The sequence below is a fragment of the Podarcis melisellensis genome, assembly GCF_964234715.1.
Source record: "Podarcis melisellensis genome assembly, chromosome: 8".
Taxonomy (NCBI): Eukaryota; Metazoa; Chordata; class Lepidosauria; order Squamata; family Lacertidae; genus Podarcis; species Podarcis melisellensis.
The window spans coordinates 23247423-23262781 of record NC_138540.1 but is presented as its reverse complement, the minus strand read 5'-3'; the positions used below and the strand labels follow the sequence as shown (position 1 = coordinate 23262781).

The 15359-nt window shown below is 48.3% G+C and overlaps 1 protein-coding gene and 1 long non-coding RNA gene across 5 annotated transcripts in view; one reads left to right on the top strand and one right to left on the bottom strand.

Annotated features, from left to right (window-relative positions):
* The window catches only part of MMEL1 (membrane metalloendopeptidase like 1), a 50860-nt gene extending 37497 nt beyond the window's left edge, over positions 1-13363 (top strand). For all 4 annotated transcript variants that reach the window (XM_081923578.1, XM_081923579.1, XM_081923577.1 and 1 more), the window contains exons 16-23: positions 1145-1248; positions 2399-2457; positions 3082-3201; positions 4690-4823; positions 5370-5435; positions 10215-10310; positions 10801-10877; positions 12249-13363. In XM_081923578.1, the coding sequence (XP_081779704.1) occupies positions 1145-1248; positions 2399-2457; positions 3082-3201; positions 4690-4823; positions 5370-5435; positions 10215-10310; positions 10801-10877; positions 12249-12348 (756 nt within the window). In that variant the 3' untranslated portion in view covers positions 12349-13363. The remainder of the gene's footprint in view (positions 1-1144; positions 1249-2398; positions 2458-3081; positions 3202-4689; positions 4824-5369; positions 5436-10214; positions 10311-10800; positions 10878-12248) is intronic.
* The window catches only part of LOC309377062, a 50318-nt gene continuing 46146 nt past the window's right edge, over positions 11188-15359 (bottom strand). The window contains exon 2 of the long non-coding RNA XR_014171419.1: positions 11188-11654. This is a non-coding gene — a long non-coding RNA (uncharacterized lncRNA). The remainder of the gene's footprint in view (positions 11655-15359) is intronic.

Below are 15359 nucleotides of genomic sequence, written 5' to 3'. Positions count from 1 at the left end.
ACTCTCAGCAGGAAAACGGGCGAGGTCTCTTATCGGCGATCCTTCTCAGACGTGAGAAGAACACACCACTCCTTTCCCCCTCCTCCCTGCTATCCCCAGGGAGGGGAAAGAGACAGACAGAAATATATTTACATGCTTTTATTTCTGTCTTTTGCAGCAGTACATAGAAACATGTCTGCACTTAACAGCAGAGAGAATATAGCTCCTCCCATGTACTTCCAGTACAGGTCATACGACACATGCTGAGCTAACATCCGGTGCTCAGTACAGTGAATGGACTGCCCCTTTCTTCCCATGGTAACAGTCACAAACATCCTGTTTGGCTTTCCAGCCATCTGCAGCTGCTGCTCGCTGCTGCATTGCTTCTTTTTGGTAACATAAGGGATATGACTAAATTGGGTTTATTAATTTTGTTGGGTCTTTCCCGAGCAGAACTTAGAATCATTAAATTGTAGCGTTGGAATTGACCACAAGTCATCTAGTCCGACCCCATGCAGTGCAGCAACCTTTTGCCCAACATGGGATTTGAACCCACAACACTGAGATTAAAAGTCTCATGCTCTACTGACTCTGCTATCCCTTCTTCATTGGATGCAACCTTTTGTCTATAATTACTGGTAAAGGTAAAGGGACCCCTGACCATGAGGTCCAGTTGTGTGGCAGACTCTGGGGTTGTGGCGCTCATCTCGCTTTATTGGCCGAGGAAGCCGGCGTACAGCTTCCGGGTCATGTGGCCAGCATGACTAAGCCGCTTCTGGCGAACCAGAGCAGCGCACGGAAACGCCATTTACCTTCCCGCCAGAGCGGTACCTATTTATCTACTTGCACTTCATGCTTTTGAACTGCTGGGTTGGCAGGAGCAGGGACCGAGCAATGGGAGCTCACCCTCCGACCATCTGATCGGCAAGTCCTAGGCTCTGTGGTTTAACCCACAGTGCCACCCGCGATAATTACTGGTAGACATGCTTTGTAAGACAAATATTTCTACACAATCATACTCCCTTTCGTTTTTCTATGTAACTGGGCATTGATGTCTACTGGGTAATAGGGGCAACAACTCAGCCAAAGGACTTTCAAGACAAATGCTTGTATTATTATTATTATTATTATTATTATTATTATTATTATTATTATTATTTTACAGCTGAACTTCAGTGAGCATGAGTACTTTCAAAACATCCTGCAAAACCTCCAACATGGAGCTCAGAAAAGCCTGAGGAAGCTCCGGGAGAAGGTTGACCAAGACCTGTGCGTATCTCTATGGATTGCATGATGTCTTGCAACAGGACAGGGGAAGCAATTTCAGCCTGGGGGGGGCACATGCCTTGCTGGGCAACAATCCAGGGGCCACATGCTAGCGGGTGAATGGGGAGAGAAGAAAAAGTGGGCAGAACAACAAATGTAAATTCTACCTTCATAGAGTAGGCTGGGTTCTGCACTCTCTCTCTGTCCTGCCTTCAGCCAAGCAAAAAGCATTTTCAGAGACCCAGGTCACATTCCAACCAGACAAAAACATTCAAAAGAGGGTGAAGATCAGGGAGAGTAAAGGGGGAAGCCCCAGGGGTCAAACAGAAAGCCCTCGAGGGCCACATTTATTCATTTTGCCAAGATAATAAGAGTATTCAGGGAGCAGAAGGCATCTTTAGGAGAGACTCAGCAGCTCTTAAACTTTCAGTGCCTGCTGATTTTCCCCTACAAACCAGACTTTGAGGCAGACATCCAGGGCCTCACTCAGCAGAATGAAGAGAGAACCCCAAAATGAGTGAGGCAATTCACATTTCCATCAAACGAGAGGGTGTGTCTAAGATCATGAAGTCCAAAATCTGAAACTAGGCCATAGAGCATCAACTTTGTGATCAGAAGGTCCAAGGTTCCATTCTTACCATCCCTAGGTAGGGATGGGAAAGACTCCCTGTCTAAAACTCTGGAGAGCTGCTGCCAGTCAGTGTAGACAATACTGAGTTAGATAGACCAGTGGTATAACTCTGTATGAGTTTCCTATGAACCTAACTGCACCACTGCTGTGGGGTGGGACATGATTTGCTTAACATGGAGGAGAATCAGAGGGTGGTAGGCCCCCTCAAACTTTTTGCCCCAAATCCAAACATTGTTTCAGAATCTTGATGAAAATGAAATGATGGGGGAAGCTTGCAGATAAGAAATATTAAAGAATCCCCTGCCCTCTAATGCTTCTATGACATTTACCTAATGAGGGTCAGCACAGAGTTCAGAAGCTCAACCTTCCAATAATAGGATATTTCTACTGCTTTATGTTAGCAACTGTCCGATTGTTGTGCTGGGCCCCCTCCTCTGTTTGTGTGGGTGTTTTCCTCCTTGCATCATGCTACACGAGTTGGAACTGATCCTGACAACGGCTTTCACTGCTGATCTCTTTCAGATGGTTAATTGGTGCTGCTGTGGTCAATGCCTTCTACTCCCCTAACCGGAACCAAATTGGTAAGTCCCAAAATATTCCAACAGATTTAGGTGGCAACCCTGAACATGCCTACTCAAAGTAAACCAGTGGGACTTACTCCAAGGTAAGTTAGCAGTGAAAAATGCATGTTTTAGTGACGCATCAAAAGAAAAAAAATGCATTTCAATAGCTTTGCAGGAAAGTTGATATTAGGCAAAATGGCATGCAAAGAAGAAATTCAGACTGAAATGGTGCTGGATTTTCCTGAGAACTTTTTTTGGGTGGTGGTGGGGAACCCCACAAATGTGCGTGGAAATGTGGAGAACTGAACTTTCAAGTGGGACAATAAGAAACTGAAAGTGAGATTCACCCCTCCCTGGTGCACGCCTGTAGACCATGTGATACTCTTGGCAATGGAACACACTTGCTGGGCAGGGATATGTGGGACTAGGAAGGCCCAGAGGGAGCCAAGTTGCTCAGGGCTTTAAATGCTGGAAGAAGAACCTTGAACTGCACCCAGTAGCAGGCCAGCAGCCAATGTAGCTTCCACAGCAGAGGCTTAGCATCCAGGAAATCCATGCAGTTCCTCAGTCACCCACAAAATCTATCACACTGAATGATCTTCCACTGCCATCGTAATTTCCTTTTTCATCTAATTTCTGTAGTATTCCCAGCCGGGATCCTGCAGCCTCCCTTTTTCAGCAAGCACCAGCCGCAAGCCCTCAACTTTGGAGGTATTGGGATGGTAATCGGACATGAAATCACTCATGGGTTTGATGACAATGGTAAGGCAAGTCAACAGAGCAGCTTAATCTGCCCCTTCCCTGGTAGCCCGCTGGGTTGGGAAGAAAGGACGAGGAGAAAGAGGGTTCAGAAACAGAGAGAGAAGTGGGTGTCAACAAAAGAAAGGGGAGAAAGTCATAGGAATGTTTGGAGAAAGAGAGAGGTGTTAGCAGTGCTATTTTTCTAGAAAAAGAGGTGCCAGAGCTCACAACGAACCCTTGTTGCGTGGCGAGTTTTCCCCCCAGTGGAAATAATGACACATGACACAATTATTAAGGTTAATGGGCTAAATAAGGCACAACTTTATTGGTTACAGGTGATGAGCGGTATTGGCTTAGGCATTGGTCCTAACCAAATATATCCAACTCCAGCCCGTCCGCTTGAAGGCCAGGAAGGGTTAACCACCAGTAGGGGGAGTCCTGCTGATGCACATCAACTACGAACTCCCCCAGGGTCACCAATTTGGGGTGTGCCTTAGGCCCTCACCTCCATAGGCTTCGGACAGGGCCATGCCCCACGGAATCCTTTATCGGACTACCCTTCAATATACGGGGCAGGTGATGGCGTTACCTCCCCTCTTCCATCTACAGAGCAATACCAATGCCTAACCGCCAATACCAAGAAAATTGTGGCAATTTGTAGGCGAAAACCAAGTGGCTGGTGCCAATTTGCTAAGTGGAAAAATTCCTACCAGGCCCCTCAACAGCAACCAACCAAGGTACATAGCAAGGTCAAAGAACGGAAACCTTATAGGGCAGGAGGGTAGGAAAAGCAGGAACAGCTGGCAGGCGGCAAAGAGGGAACTCACCGGCTGCGTCCTGGTTTAAATAGGGTAGGTCAAACCCCCAGAGCCAGCCAATTGGCTGGCCAGGAGGTGACGCAGCCGGGAATCCCCCCAATTGTGTGGTGGGGCCATGAAGCCCGCAACTCCATCTCCTCCGAAGGGCAGAAGTGGCTTTCTCTTAGAACGGCAATGGCGTCCACCTGAGAGGTGCCGGAACTGAGCTCTGGCTGCAAAAAAAAAAAGCCCTGGGAGTTAGAAAGAGTGAGGGAGAAACATGGGAGTGTAGGAGAGAGAGAGAGAGAGAGAGAGAGAGAGAGAGAGAGAGAGAGAGAGAGAGAGAGAGAGAGAGAGAATATAACATGGTGGATTGGAGAAAGAGAGAGAGAAATAAAACCCTAGGGGTGTCAGAGAGAGGCGTGTCATAGCAAGCCTATCCAGTCAAATAGCTTAGTTCTCTTTCTCAAGTTTGGCAAATTTTGATATGTGTTTTGTTGGAGATATATATATATTTATATATCTGCTGTGGATTTTAGCTGTGTTTCATATATAATTTTAGAACTTAGAACTCTTTTTGTAAGTGGTCTACAAATACCGTATTTCCACATAAATAAAAAGGATGTGGCCCTGCCTACCATCTCTGCCCTAGGGCCCCTGTGTTGTGGGTCCCTACCAAGTTGCTCATTTCTTTCTCCTCCTCCCCAAACAGGCAGGAATTTCGACAAAGAGGGCAACATGTTTGACTGGTGGAGCAACTTCTCTGCCACACACTTCAAGGAGCAGTCGCGCTGCATGATCTACCAGTATGGCAACTACACCTGGGAGCTGGCAGGGGGGCAAAATGTGAGTTGGGGCCACGGAGGCACTGCCCCACCAACCTCAGTATGCTCTCAAGCAGCCCCCAACTTCATGCCTTCTTACTTAGTCTAGGGGGTGCCCGTGCCTGTCGCCTTCCTTCTTCTCAGTCTCAGTGTTGCCCCTGAGGACTTGGCAGAGGAGGAGGATGGGGGCAAAACTAGAATTAGCTGGCTCTGACTCTGGCGCCACCTGCTGGTGGGCTCCCTGCTTTCTGCCCTACCAGTTCCAGTGGGCAGCCACCAAAGGCTCCGCTTCCTAGCCCATCGTTCATTAAGACCAAATTGATGAGTATCTGGGAGAGGTCCTTTTTTGTGGGTGTGCCATGTATTGTGGAATTCTCTCCACAGGGAAATCCACTAAGTTAAGGGTTGCCCTTGGGGGGGGACAGTGGGCACATCTGAAATTCTGAGGAAGTGCCACGGTCACCCATCACAAAATGGCTGCTATGTAGTGCAATGATTTCAAAAGTTCAAAATTATTTCGAGCTGATATACAACCATATGTGGAACTGAAGAGCATTTGTTGCCATAGGTCAGTGGAATCAACACACTGGGCGAAAACATTGCCGATAATGGAGGCGTCCGTCAGGCCTACAAGGTGATTTCAAATTGTGTGTGTTTTCACTGAAAGGTTCTGCAAGATTACTTATTCACGACTGGAAACGGGGGGTTGAATTTTCTGCTTTTGGGTTGTATATTATTATAGATGTTGATGGTGAGAATAGTGGGTGAGATTCTCCTAAGACGTCCCATCAGCAGAATGATTTCTGCATGTGCAATGGGGCTTTTGTTCCCTCTCTTCCCCCTTCACACACCCCTCACCTCCCAAAATTCACTTGGGGGGGGGGCAGGAGAATGCCCAGAACAGCACACAGGGAGGAAGAGAGCAGATTGTTCTGCCTGACAAGCTGAAATGCTTGACCAGATGAAACTTTGTCAGAGTGTGACATTGGCTTCCACCCAATGTACTGTAGCCAACTGAGTTTGCTCAGAGTAGAACCCTAGTAGTATTTTATTAATTGCCTTCTACACCAAGATTTCCCAGACTTGGGTCTCCAAGCTATTTTTGGACTGCAGTTCCCATCATCCCCAGACACTGGTCCTTCTAGCTAGGGATGATGGGAGTTGTTCTACCTACACCATCATCTCAATATCACATCCAATAAAAACAGCCAAAGAAGCATTTAAACAAAAGGATGGGGGTAAGAGGAAGCCAATTCATGTCAAGCAAAACTAAAACAATACACAATACTCATAGCAAAAGTCCATTTATCTCACCGGGAAAACTTGTCGGGACAAAAATGTCCTCACTTGTTTCTGGAAAGTGCAGATAGTGGATGCTATTTTACAGAACTGAAAGCCCTGCTCTGAGTTACTATGGAGTGGGCTTCTGAGACCTTCAGAATTTGTAGGTGAAACTCCACTGACAGCCCTACAACAGGTGGATTTCGTATTTAGCAATTAGGGCATCTTGAGGCAGCAATCTGTTTTGTGAGAATAACAGGGGTGGGATAAGAGTTCATTTTTACTATCAGCCAGAGGTGGTGTAGTGGTAAGAGTATCAGGTCCAGGGCCCAGATGACCAGAGTTCAAATCCCCACTCGGCCACGAAGCTCTCTGAGTGACCTTGGGCCAGTCGCAGTATCCAGCCCAACCTCCCTCGCAGGGTTGGTTGTTGTGAGGATAAAAATAGGAGTGGGGTAGAGGCCCATGTGCCTCACCATAACCTCCTTGGAATTATTTTGTTGTTTAGTTGTTTAGTCATGTTTGACTCTTCGTGACCCCATGGACACAGAGGAGGCAGGTTTAGTCGTTGTCTGAGGACTATTCCTGCCTCCGGGTCTGGTCCTGACCGGATGGATACTAGAATCAGCAAGGGATACCCACATGACCTGAAGGTGCTGCTGTGCAATGCCAGGTCAATGATTCATAAGACCACTGCTATCCATGACTTGATCATGGATGGAGGACTTGACCTGGCATGTGTAACAGAGACTTGGTTGGATGAAGCAGATGGGCCTGTCCTTGCCGCTGCTTGTCCACCAGGTTTCTCTTACGCACAGCAACCCAGGTCATGTGGGCGGGGAGGGGGGGTTGCAGTGATTTTTAGAAAGTCATTAGTTTGCACCAGGCGTCCTATTGGGAAGACCCAGTTTTCTGAGTGCATGTTCTGGAAGTTGGGCAATAGGGGCAGTACAGGATTCCTTTTGGTGTACCGACCTCCCCGCTGCACCAAGGATTCCCTGCCCGAGCTGCTTCAGGTCGTGGCGGATGTTCTCCTGGAGACACCTAGCTTGGTCGTCCTAGGGGATTTTAACATCCATGCCGACACGACCTTACAAGGGGCAGCTCGGGACTTCGTGGAAAGCATGGCCTCCATGGGGCTGTCCCTGAATAAGTCTGGCCCAACCCATAGCCACGGACATGCCTTGGACCTGGTGTTTACCTCTATGGATGTTGGTGATCTGACACTAAGTAAAAGTGAAACAAAAGAAGTGCCATGGTCAGATCACTTCCTGGTGCAACTGGACTTCTCTGCGACCCATCCCCTCTGCAGGGAGGTGGGACCAATTCGGATGGTCCGCCCCCGCCACTTAATGGATCCAAATGGTTTCCAGAGAGTGGTAGGGGATGCTTTATCCCATGTTGATGGCCTTTCAGCCGATTCCCTGGTGGCCCGCTGGAATGTGGAGTTAACCAGGGCTATTGACTGTTTGGCTCCGAAGCGCCCTCTCCGATTGCATGGAGCCCGGAGAGCCCCGTGGTTTTCCACGGATCTGAGGGCAATGAAACAATCGTTGAGACGGCTAGAGCGCCGGTGGCGGATAACTCATTCCGAATCTGACCGGACACAGGTTAGAGCTCAACGTCGAGCCTACCAAGTGGCGATAGCGACGGCGAAGAAGAATTTCTTCACCGCCTCTATTGCATCTGCAGAAAACAGCAGCAGGAGACTTTTTCAGGTGGTTCACAATTTAGCGGAACCACCTGTAACATCGGGGCCCAGTACGGGCCACATATTCTCTTGCAATGATTTTGCAAAGTTTTTTGCAGATAAAATCGCTCAGATTCGGGAAGAAGTAGACTCCACCGTGGGAGCAGGGCCAGGGCGGGAGAGTGCTAGAGTTCTGTCTAGTCAAGTTGAGTGGGATCAATTCCAATCTGTTACCTCCGAGGATGTGGACAGGCTGCTTGGACGAGTGAAACCAACCACCTGTCTCCTGGATCCTTGCCCATCCTGGCTTATAAAAGCTAGCCGGGAAGGACTGGGCGATGGGCTTCGTGGGGTGGTGAATGCTTCCCTCCGTGAGGGAGCCTTCCCAGACCCACTGAAAGAGGCGGTTATTAAACCGCTTCTTAAAAAACCATCTTTAGATGCGGCCACAATGGCCAACTATTGCCCAGTCTCAAACCTTCCATTCTTGGGCAAGGTGATTGAGCGAGCGGTTGCTGAACAACTCCAGGCACGCCTGGAAGAAGCGGACCATTTGGATCCCTTCCAGTCGGGATTCAGGCCTCATCATGGGACTGAAACTGCCTTGGTCGCACTGGTTGATGATCTCCGGCGGGCTAGGGACAAAGGTGAGAGCTGTTTCCTAGTTCTGCTGGATCTCTCAGCGGCGTTTGATACCATCGACCATAAGATCCTTCTGGACCGTCTTGAGGGGCTGGGAGCTGGGGGCACTGTCCTACAGTGGTTCCGCTCCTTCCTCCTGGGCCGTGTTCAGAAAGTGGTGGGGGGGATGAGTGTTCAGACCCCTGGGCTCTCACTTGTGGGGTGCCTCAGGGTTCTGTCCTCTCCCCCATGCTTTTCAACATCTACATGCAGCCACTGGGAGAGATCATTAGGAGGTTTGGGCTGGGTGTTCATCAGTATGCAGATGATACCCAGCTCTACCTCTCTTTTAAATCAGAACCAGTGAGGGCAGTGAAGGTCCTGTGTGAGTGTCTGGAGGCGGTTGGAGGATGGATGGCGGCTAACAGATTGAGGTTGAATCCTGACAAGACAGAAGTACTGTTTCTGGGGGACAGGAGGCGGGCAGGTGTGGAGGATTCCCTGGTCCTGAATGGGGTAAATGTGCCCCTGAAGGACCAGGTGCGCAGCCTGGGAGTCATTTTGGACTCACAGCTGTCCATGGAGGCACAGGTTAAATCTGTGTCCAGGGCAGCTGTTTACCAGCTCCATCTGGTACGTAGGCTGAGACCCTATCTGCCTGCGGACTGTCTCGCCAGAGTGGTGCATGCTCTGGTTATCTCCCGCTTGGACTACTGCAATGCACTCTACGTGGGGCTACCTTTGAAGGTGACTCGGAAACTACAACTAATCCAGAATGCGGCAGCTAGACTGGTGACTGGGAGCGGCCGCCGAGACCATATAACTCCGGTCTTGAAAGACCTACATTGGCTCCCAGTATGTTTCCGAGCACAATTCAAAGTGTTGGTGCTGACCTTTAAAGCCCTAAACGGCCTCGGTCCAGTATACCTGAAGGAGCGTCTCCACCCCCATCATTCTGCCCGGACGCTGAGGTCCAGCGCCGAGGGCCTTCTGGCGGTTCCCTCATTGCGAGAAGCAAAGCTACAGGGAACCAGGCAGAGGGCCTTCTCAGTAGTGGTGCCCACCCTGTGGAACGCCCTTCCAGCAGATGTCAAAGCGATAAACAACTACCTGACATTCAGAAGACATCTTAAGGCAGCCCTGTTCAGGGAAGTTTTTAACGTGTGATTTTACTGTATTTTTGGTTTTTATGGAAGCCGCCCAGAGTGGCTGGGGAGGCCCAGCCAGATGGGCGGGGTATAAATAATAAATTATTATTATTATTATTATTATTATTATTATTATTATTATTATTATTATTATTATTATGGACCAGAGCACGCCAGGCACTCCTGTCTTCCACTGCCTCCTGCAGTTTGGTCAAACTCATGCTGGTAGCTTTGAGAACACTGTCCAACCATCTAATCCTCTGCCGCCCCCTTCTCCTTGTGCCCTCCATCTTTCCCAACATCAGGGTCTTTTCCAGGGAGTCTTCTCTTCTCATGAGGTGGCCAAAGTATTGGAGCCTCAGCTTCACGATTTGTCCTTCCAGTGAGCACTCAGGGCCGATTTCATTCAGAATGGATAGGTTTGATCTTCTTGCAGTCCATGGGACTCTCAAGAGTCTCCTCCAGCACCATAATTCAAAAGCATCAATTCTTCGGCGATCAGCCTTCTTTATGGTCCAGCTCTCACTTCCATACATCACTACTGGGGAAACCATAGCTTTAACCCTTGGAGTAATAGTGGGATATAAATGTAACAAGTGGAATGGTGGAGAATATTGTGTTTTTCAAGCTACTCATTTAGGTGTTGTTATTATTATTATTATTATTATTACAGGCCTATTTGAAATGGGTGGCAAAAGAAGGACAGGAACCAAGATTGCCTGGGCTTGATCTAACCCACAACCAGCTCTTCTTCCTCAACTTCGCACAGGTGTTTTTGGTCATGGGAAAGGAGAATATTTATTTGGAAGCAGGGAAGAGGACTTATTTAATGTAATGTTACGCATTTGTCTGGCTTGTACGCTTTCTTCTTCTGAACTACATCAGCTCCCTTAATGTGGGAGAGGTATTGGTCAGAAGCTCAAAAAGTGAATGAGATTTAATACCCTGAGGTTGGTGTGCCTGGCCTCTTCTTCCTGCGAGGAATCCCTCTAAATATGCTGCGAGGGGTGGGAGCGAAATCCACAGCAAATATGCCTTCCAAAAAATTTGTGGCATTTGAAGCTACTGTGCTCACCTCATGTCTATTTGCATCAATTATCCTGCTGCTTTGCAGTCCCAGAGCTGTAGTTGCACCCAAACCATGGGTTGTAATATTCATTGTTCCGCTGTCTCAAGCTTTGGGATTTTGAATGGTTTTATCTGGGTATTCCGAGGCTTTCTAGACTCAGTTACAATCAAATTCATTCTCCATCTCGCAGGTATGGTGCGGTTCCTACAGGCCAGAATACGCCAGCCAGTCTATTAAGACTGATGTCCACAGTCCACTGAAATACAGGTAAAGCCCCCATGAAGCCTTCTCCTACCTTCTGCTCACTCACAGAATGCCGCTGATCCAGTGGACCAGTTCACTACCTTTGCAATACGGCCAGCTTTCCATTTCTCTGCACCCGTTCTCACCAACAGCTCTCTCTTTCCCTGCTTCACCAGGATTCTCAGCGGGGGAAATGAACAATTGGAATGTTCATAAGCATTCCGTAGCAGCGTAGCAGCTGCACCAGTGTCATTCCTCTGGAGCCGAGCACACTCAGCCAAAAAAGCAAGAATGGTTGCCAAAACTCTTGTTTATTTTCTATTGCGAGGTGTCATTTTGCCAGGTTTATTACATCCATTGCTTGTCAGATTGCAGCCACAGAGTTACAATTCCCAGCATAGTTTTGCAATTGATCCCTCTTCCCGGGGAATTTTGGGTGGGGAATAGGCATCTCCAAGCAACTCAGCACCCTTAGCAAACTGTAGCCCACAGGATTATTTGTGGGAAGCCATGACCGTAGGAAGTGAGAAAAGAGTGCCTTCAATGTCTGATGTGGCCGACCAGACACATTGTGAGGGGTGATTGTGCTCAGGCACACAGTGTATGGAGAGGGGGAGTTTAAGGCTTCCTTCCCTAGAAGCAGTTTTAGTGAAAATCCTCCCTCCCCAGGCAGCAATCAGCATCCTGATAATGTTTGCCAAAGGGGACGCAGGTGGCGCTGTGGGTTAAACAACAGAGCCTAGGGCTTGCTGATCAGAAGGTCGGCGCTTCGAATCCCCGCAATGGGGTGAGCTCCCGTTGCTCGGTACCTGCTCCTGCCAACCTAGCAGTTCGAAAGCACATCAAAGTGCAAGTAGATAAATAGGTACCACTTTGGCAGGAAGGTAAACGGCGTTTCCGTGCACTGCTCTGGTTCGCCAGAAGCAGCTTAGTCATGCTGGCCACATGACCTGGAAGCTGTCCGCCGGCTCCCTCGGCCAATAAAGTGAGATGAGCACTGCAACCCCAGAGTCTGCCACAACTGGACCTAATGGTCATGGGCCCCTTTACCTTTAATGTTTGCCAAGGGGAGCATTATTACCTTCACCAAGGGGGCAGGGGAATGAATTCTGTCACTATTGCGATCCTTCACATGTTTGCTCTGGCGTACATGACAATCGCCCCCAACCACTCTTTAATTTTAGAAAAACTCGCCACGTAATTAATGTCATGTGCAATTAAAGCCGTAAGTGGCAGGTCAATTAGTGGTGAAGCTGCCATAAGGAAAGATCACTTTCAATCACTCCAAGTTTTATGCATTTTGTAAAAGGAAAGGCCCTCCTGTGGTTCTCACCTAATCCCACACATTCCTTTCCAACCCTCAGCTTCTTTCCCTCTTCTATTCTTCCCTCCTAGGGTGATGGGCTCCTTGCAAAACTTTGAAGCCTTTTCTGAAGTGTTTCACTGCAAAAAGGGCACCGCCATGCACCCCGCTGAGAAATGCAGGATCTGGTAGCCCAAGGACTTGGCCTCTACAGTCAGACCTCCGTTGTCCGAATTTGTTCGGGTTTCGCCAATGACGTGCCTGGTGGTCTATTTTGTCTCTTCCCCTTGCCTGCTCCAGTTCAATCACAGCCACGGTTTACGGTGCAACTATCGCAGCAATGGTGGGTCAAGCTACAGTTGTGAGTGCGGTGATTCAAAGTGGACTAAGCACTAGTGTTTTGACATGCCACCTGTGTTGCTTCAGGAAAGAAAGAAAAAAAGACTCTCTCAAGACATTGACTGTTATTAAGACACATCAGGGTTCAAAAGATTAGCTACTTCAGAACAAAAGACAGTTCTATTTTTCAGCAAGGAGTATTACTTTTAATATGTCTTATGCCTTTTGGAAGTTTGGCAAAGTATCATTGAGGCTCCCTCACCCCATGCTGCTACTGTGTTCATCTTTGTCTGAGGATGGGATCGATCCACCAGCCCCTTCTAGCTGCACAATCTCATTTCATTCCCAATTAATGCTGCTTTTTGCACACAGCCTTGCTTTCAATCAGACAAGTATGCATATAAGTCATAGAATTAAGGGGATGTATCCCTGAGACCATCAAGTCCAACCTCCTTACTCAACACAGAATCTGCTGTGCAGAATGCGATTCCAGCATCCCTGACAGATTCCCTGCTTCAGTACCTCCAGTAAAAAATAATCGTAGCATTGTAGGAGGTTGGAACGGATCACCCTAATTGTACGATCCTGTGATTTTCTGCAGCAGTCATTTCCACTGTTGATAGCCTGTTAAACCTGAGACCATCTGCCTATAAAGCAGATGCTCTACCACTGCGCTGCAGCTCATTAACTTCATGGTGCTAGCCAGCCATGTCCTCTTTCAGGTACTCCATTCCATCCCCCTTATCAATTTCTTTTCCTTTCTTCCTATTTTCCTCTCTCTATGATCCCCAAACCTGCTCAGCCCTCATTGGGCTGGGAGTTGTTTTGCAACATGTGTGAGGGAGGGTTGCATCCATTAGGTTCCCCCATACATTCTCTCTCTCTCTCTCTCTCTCTCTCTCTCTCTCTCTCTCTCTCTCTCTCTCTTTCTGCAAACCATGAGTTTCAAGCATGCCAAGACCTCCTCCTCAGTGGCCCCATTTTGGGTTTTTTTTGTTTTTTTATATACATTTTTATTATTTTTTTAACATCAGTTCCAACAGTCATACAACATATCTTCACATCTTATACAATATTTTTGACTTCCGTCAACACCTCTGATGATTTTCCATTCTCAGTGACCCCATTTTGAGCTGCAATCCTGCTGGTACTCAGCAACGGAGTTTGCCGATAGGGGGACTGCTTGCACAACAAGCCTCCTGGCAATTCTACATGCCTTTTCCCCCCCCCCAGCCAGGAGGGGTGGTGGGGGTTAGGGTGTGCTACCCATGCAAGTCCAACCAAAACAGCTGGAGGGACTGCACAGCAGCAGGGGGGTGTGTGCTAGGGAATGTCCATACCCTCTACCCAACAATAGATCGAATGGCTCGGTACGCTGCCATGAAATTCTCCGCAGCTTGCATTGTGATGAGCTCTTGTGAAAGGTAGCAACGTGTCTTGGCTTTCATATGGTGAACTGTCTCTTCAGCCTGTCAGCTTTTGCTGTAAAGTGATGCTAAAATCCATTGGTTCCCTGACACATCTTTTCTTTTAAATGCTTTCCACTGGCTTAGTGGAATACAGTGTTTTGAGTCCAGGATCTGTTCCAGAGCCCCAGACGCTCAATGAAATGGACACTTGACAAAGCGCTACTCCGCGCATGCTCACAGAGTGGTTTGCGCTTCTGTGCATGCGCAAAGCACGATTTAGTGCTTCTGCGCGAGTGGTAAACCTGGAAGTAACCTGTTCCGGTACTTCCAGGTTTGCCGCGGACATTCGCCGAAATGGACGCTCGACGGGGTAGATGTTCACAGAGGTATTACTGTACAGAAACTCCATGTGGTCCAGAGGGCTGGGTAAGATAGCAGGCCCAGCAGCACAAATGCAACACTCCATATCTTTCTAGAGCAGGCATAGGCAAACTCCGGCCCTCCAGATGTTTAGGACTACAACTCCCATCATCCCTAGCTAACAGGACCAGTGGTCAGGGATGATGGGAATTGTAGTCCCAAACATCTGGAGGGCTGGAGTTTGCCTATGCCTGTTCTAGAGCATCGTCTGCACCAACTTGCTATAGCACTCCGACGTTACAGATGAGACAAGGTGGTCTTTCCCAGCCCTACCTAGAGATGCTAGGGATTGAACCTGGCAGAGTAAGTCCTCTAGCACTTGCTGCTATAGCCTTGCTGCATGCAGCCACCAACCCAAACAAATGCCCAAGGAATGAATGCTTGAACACCCCATTTTCATAAAGCCAGTTGTAACCATAGAATACTTGAGTTGGAAGGGCCCCTAGTCCAAAGCCCTGTAATATAGGTGGACACCCAACTTGGTTTTTAAAACCTACAGTGAAGAAGAGTCATCCACCACTTTCCAAGGCAGCCCATTCCACTGTCTAAGAGCTCTTACCATCAGAAAGTTCTTCCTAATGTTTAGTAGGGATCTCCTTCCTTGTAACTTGAATCCATTGTTTTGTATCCCATCCTCTGGAGCAGGAGAAAACAAGCTTGTTCCATCTTCCACATGGCAACCCTTCAAATACTTGTAGATGGTCATTATATCACATCTCTTCTTCTCCAGGTGAAACATACCCATCTGAAGCATACACAGCCTTAGTGAGCACAAGGAGGCGTATTTCCCAACACTCACTGTATTCTTCTTCCACCTGTAGCTTGTACTTACAGAGGAAGCTGCCTTATCCTGTGTCAGACCATTGGGTCCATCAAGCTCAGCACTATCCCTACTGATGGCCAGCAGCTCTCCAGGGTTTGGGACATTCCCAGCCCTACCTCAAGATGGTGCAGATTGAACCTAGGACCTTTCTGCACACAAAGCAGATCCTCTACCACTGAGCTGTGGCCCTCTCCCATAGAAGCACTCCACAC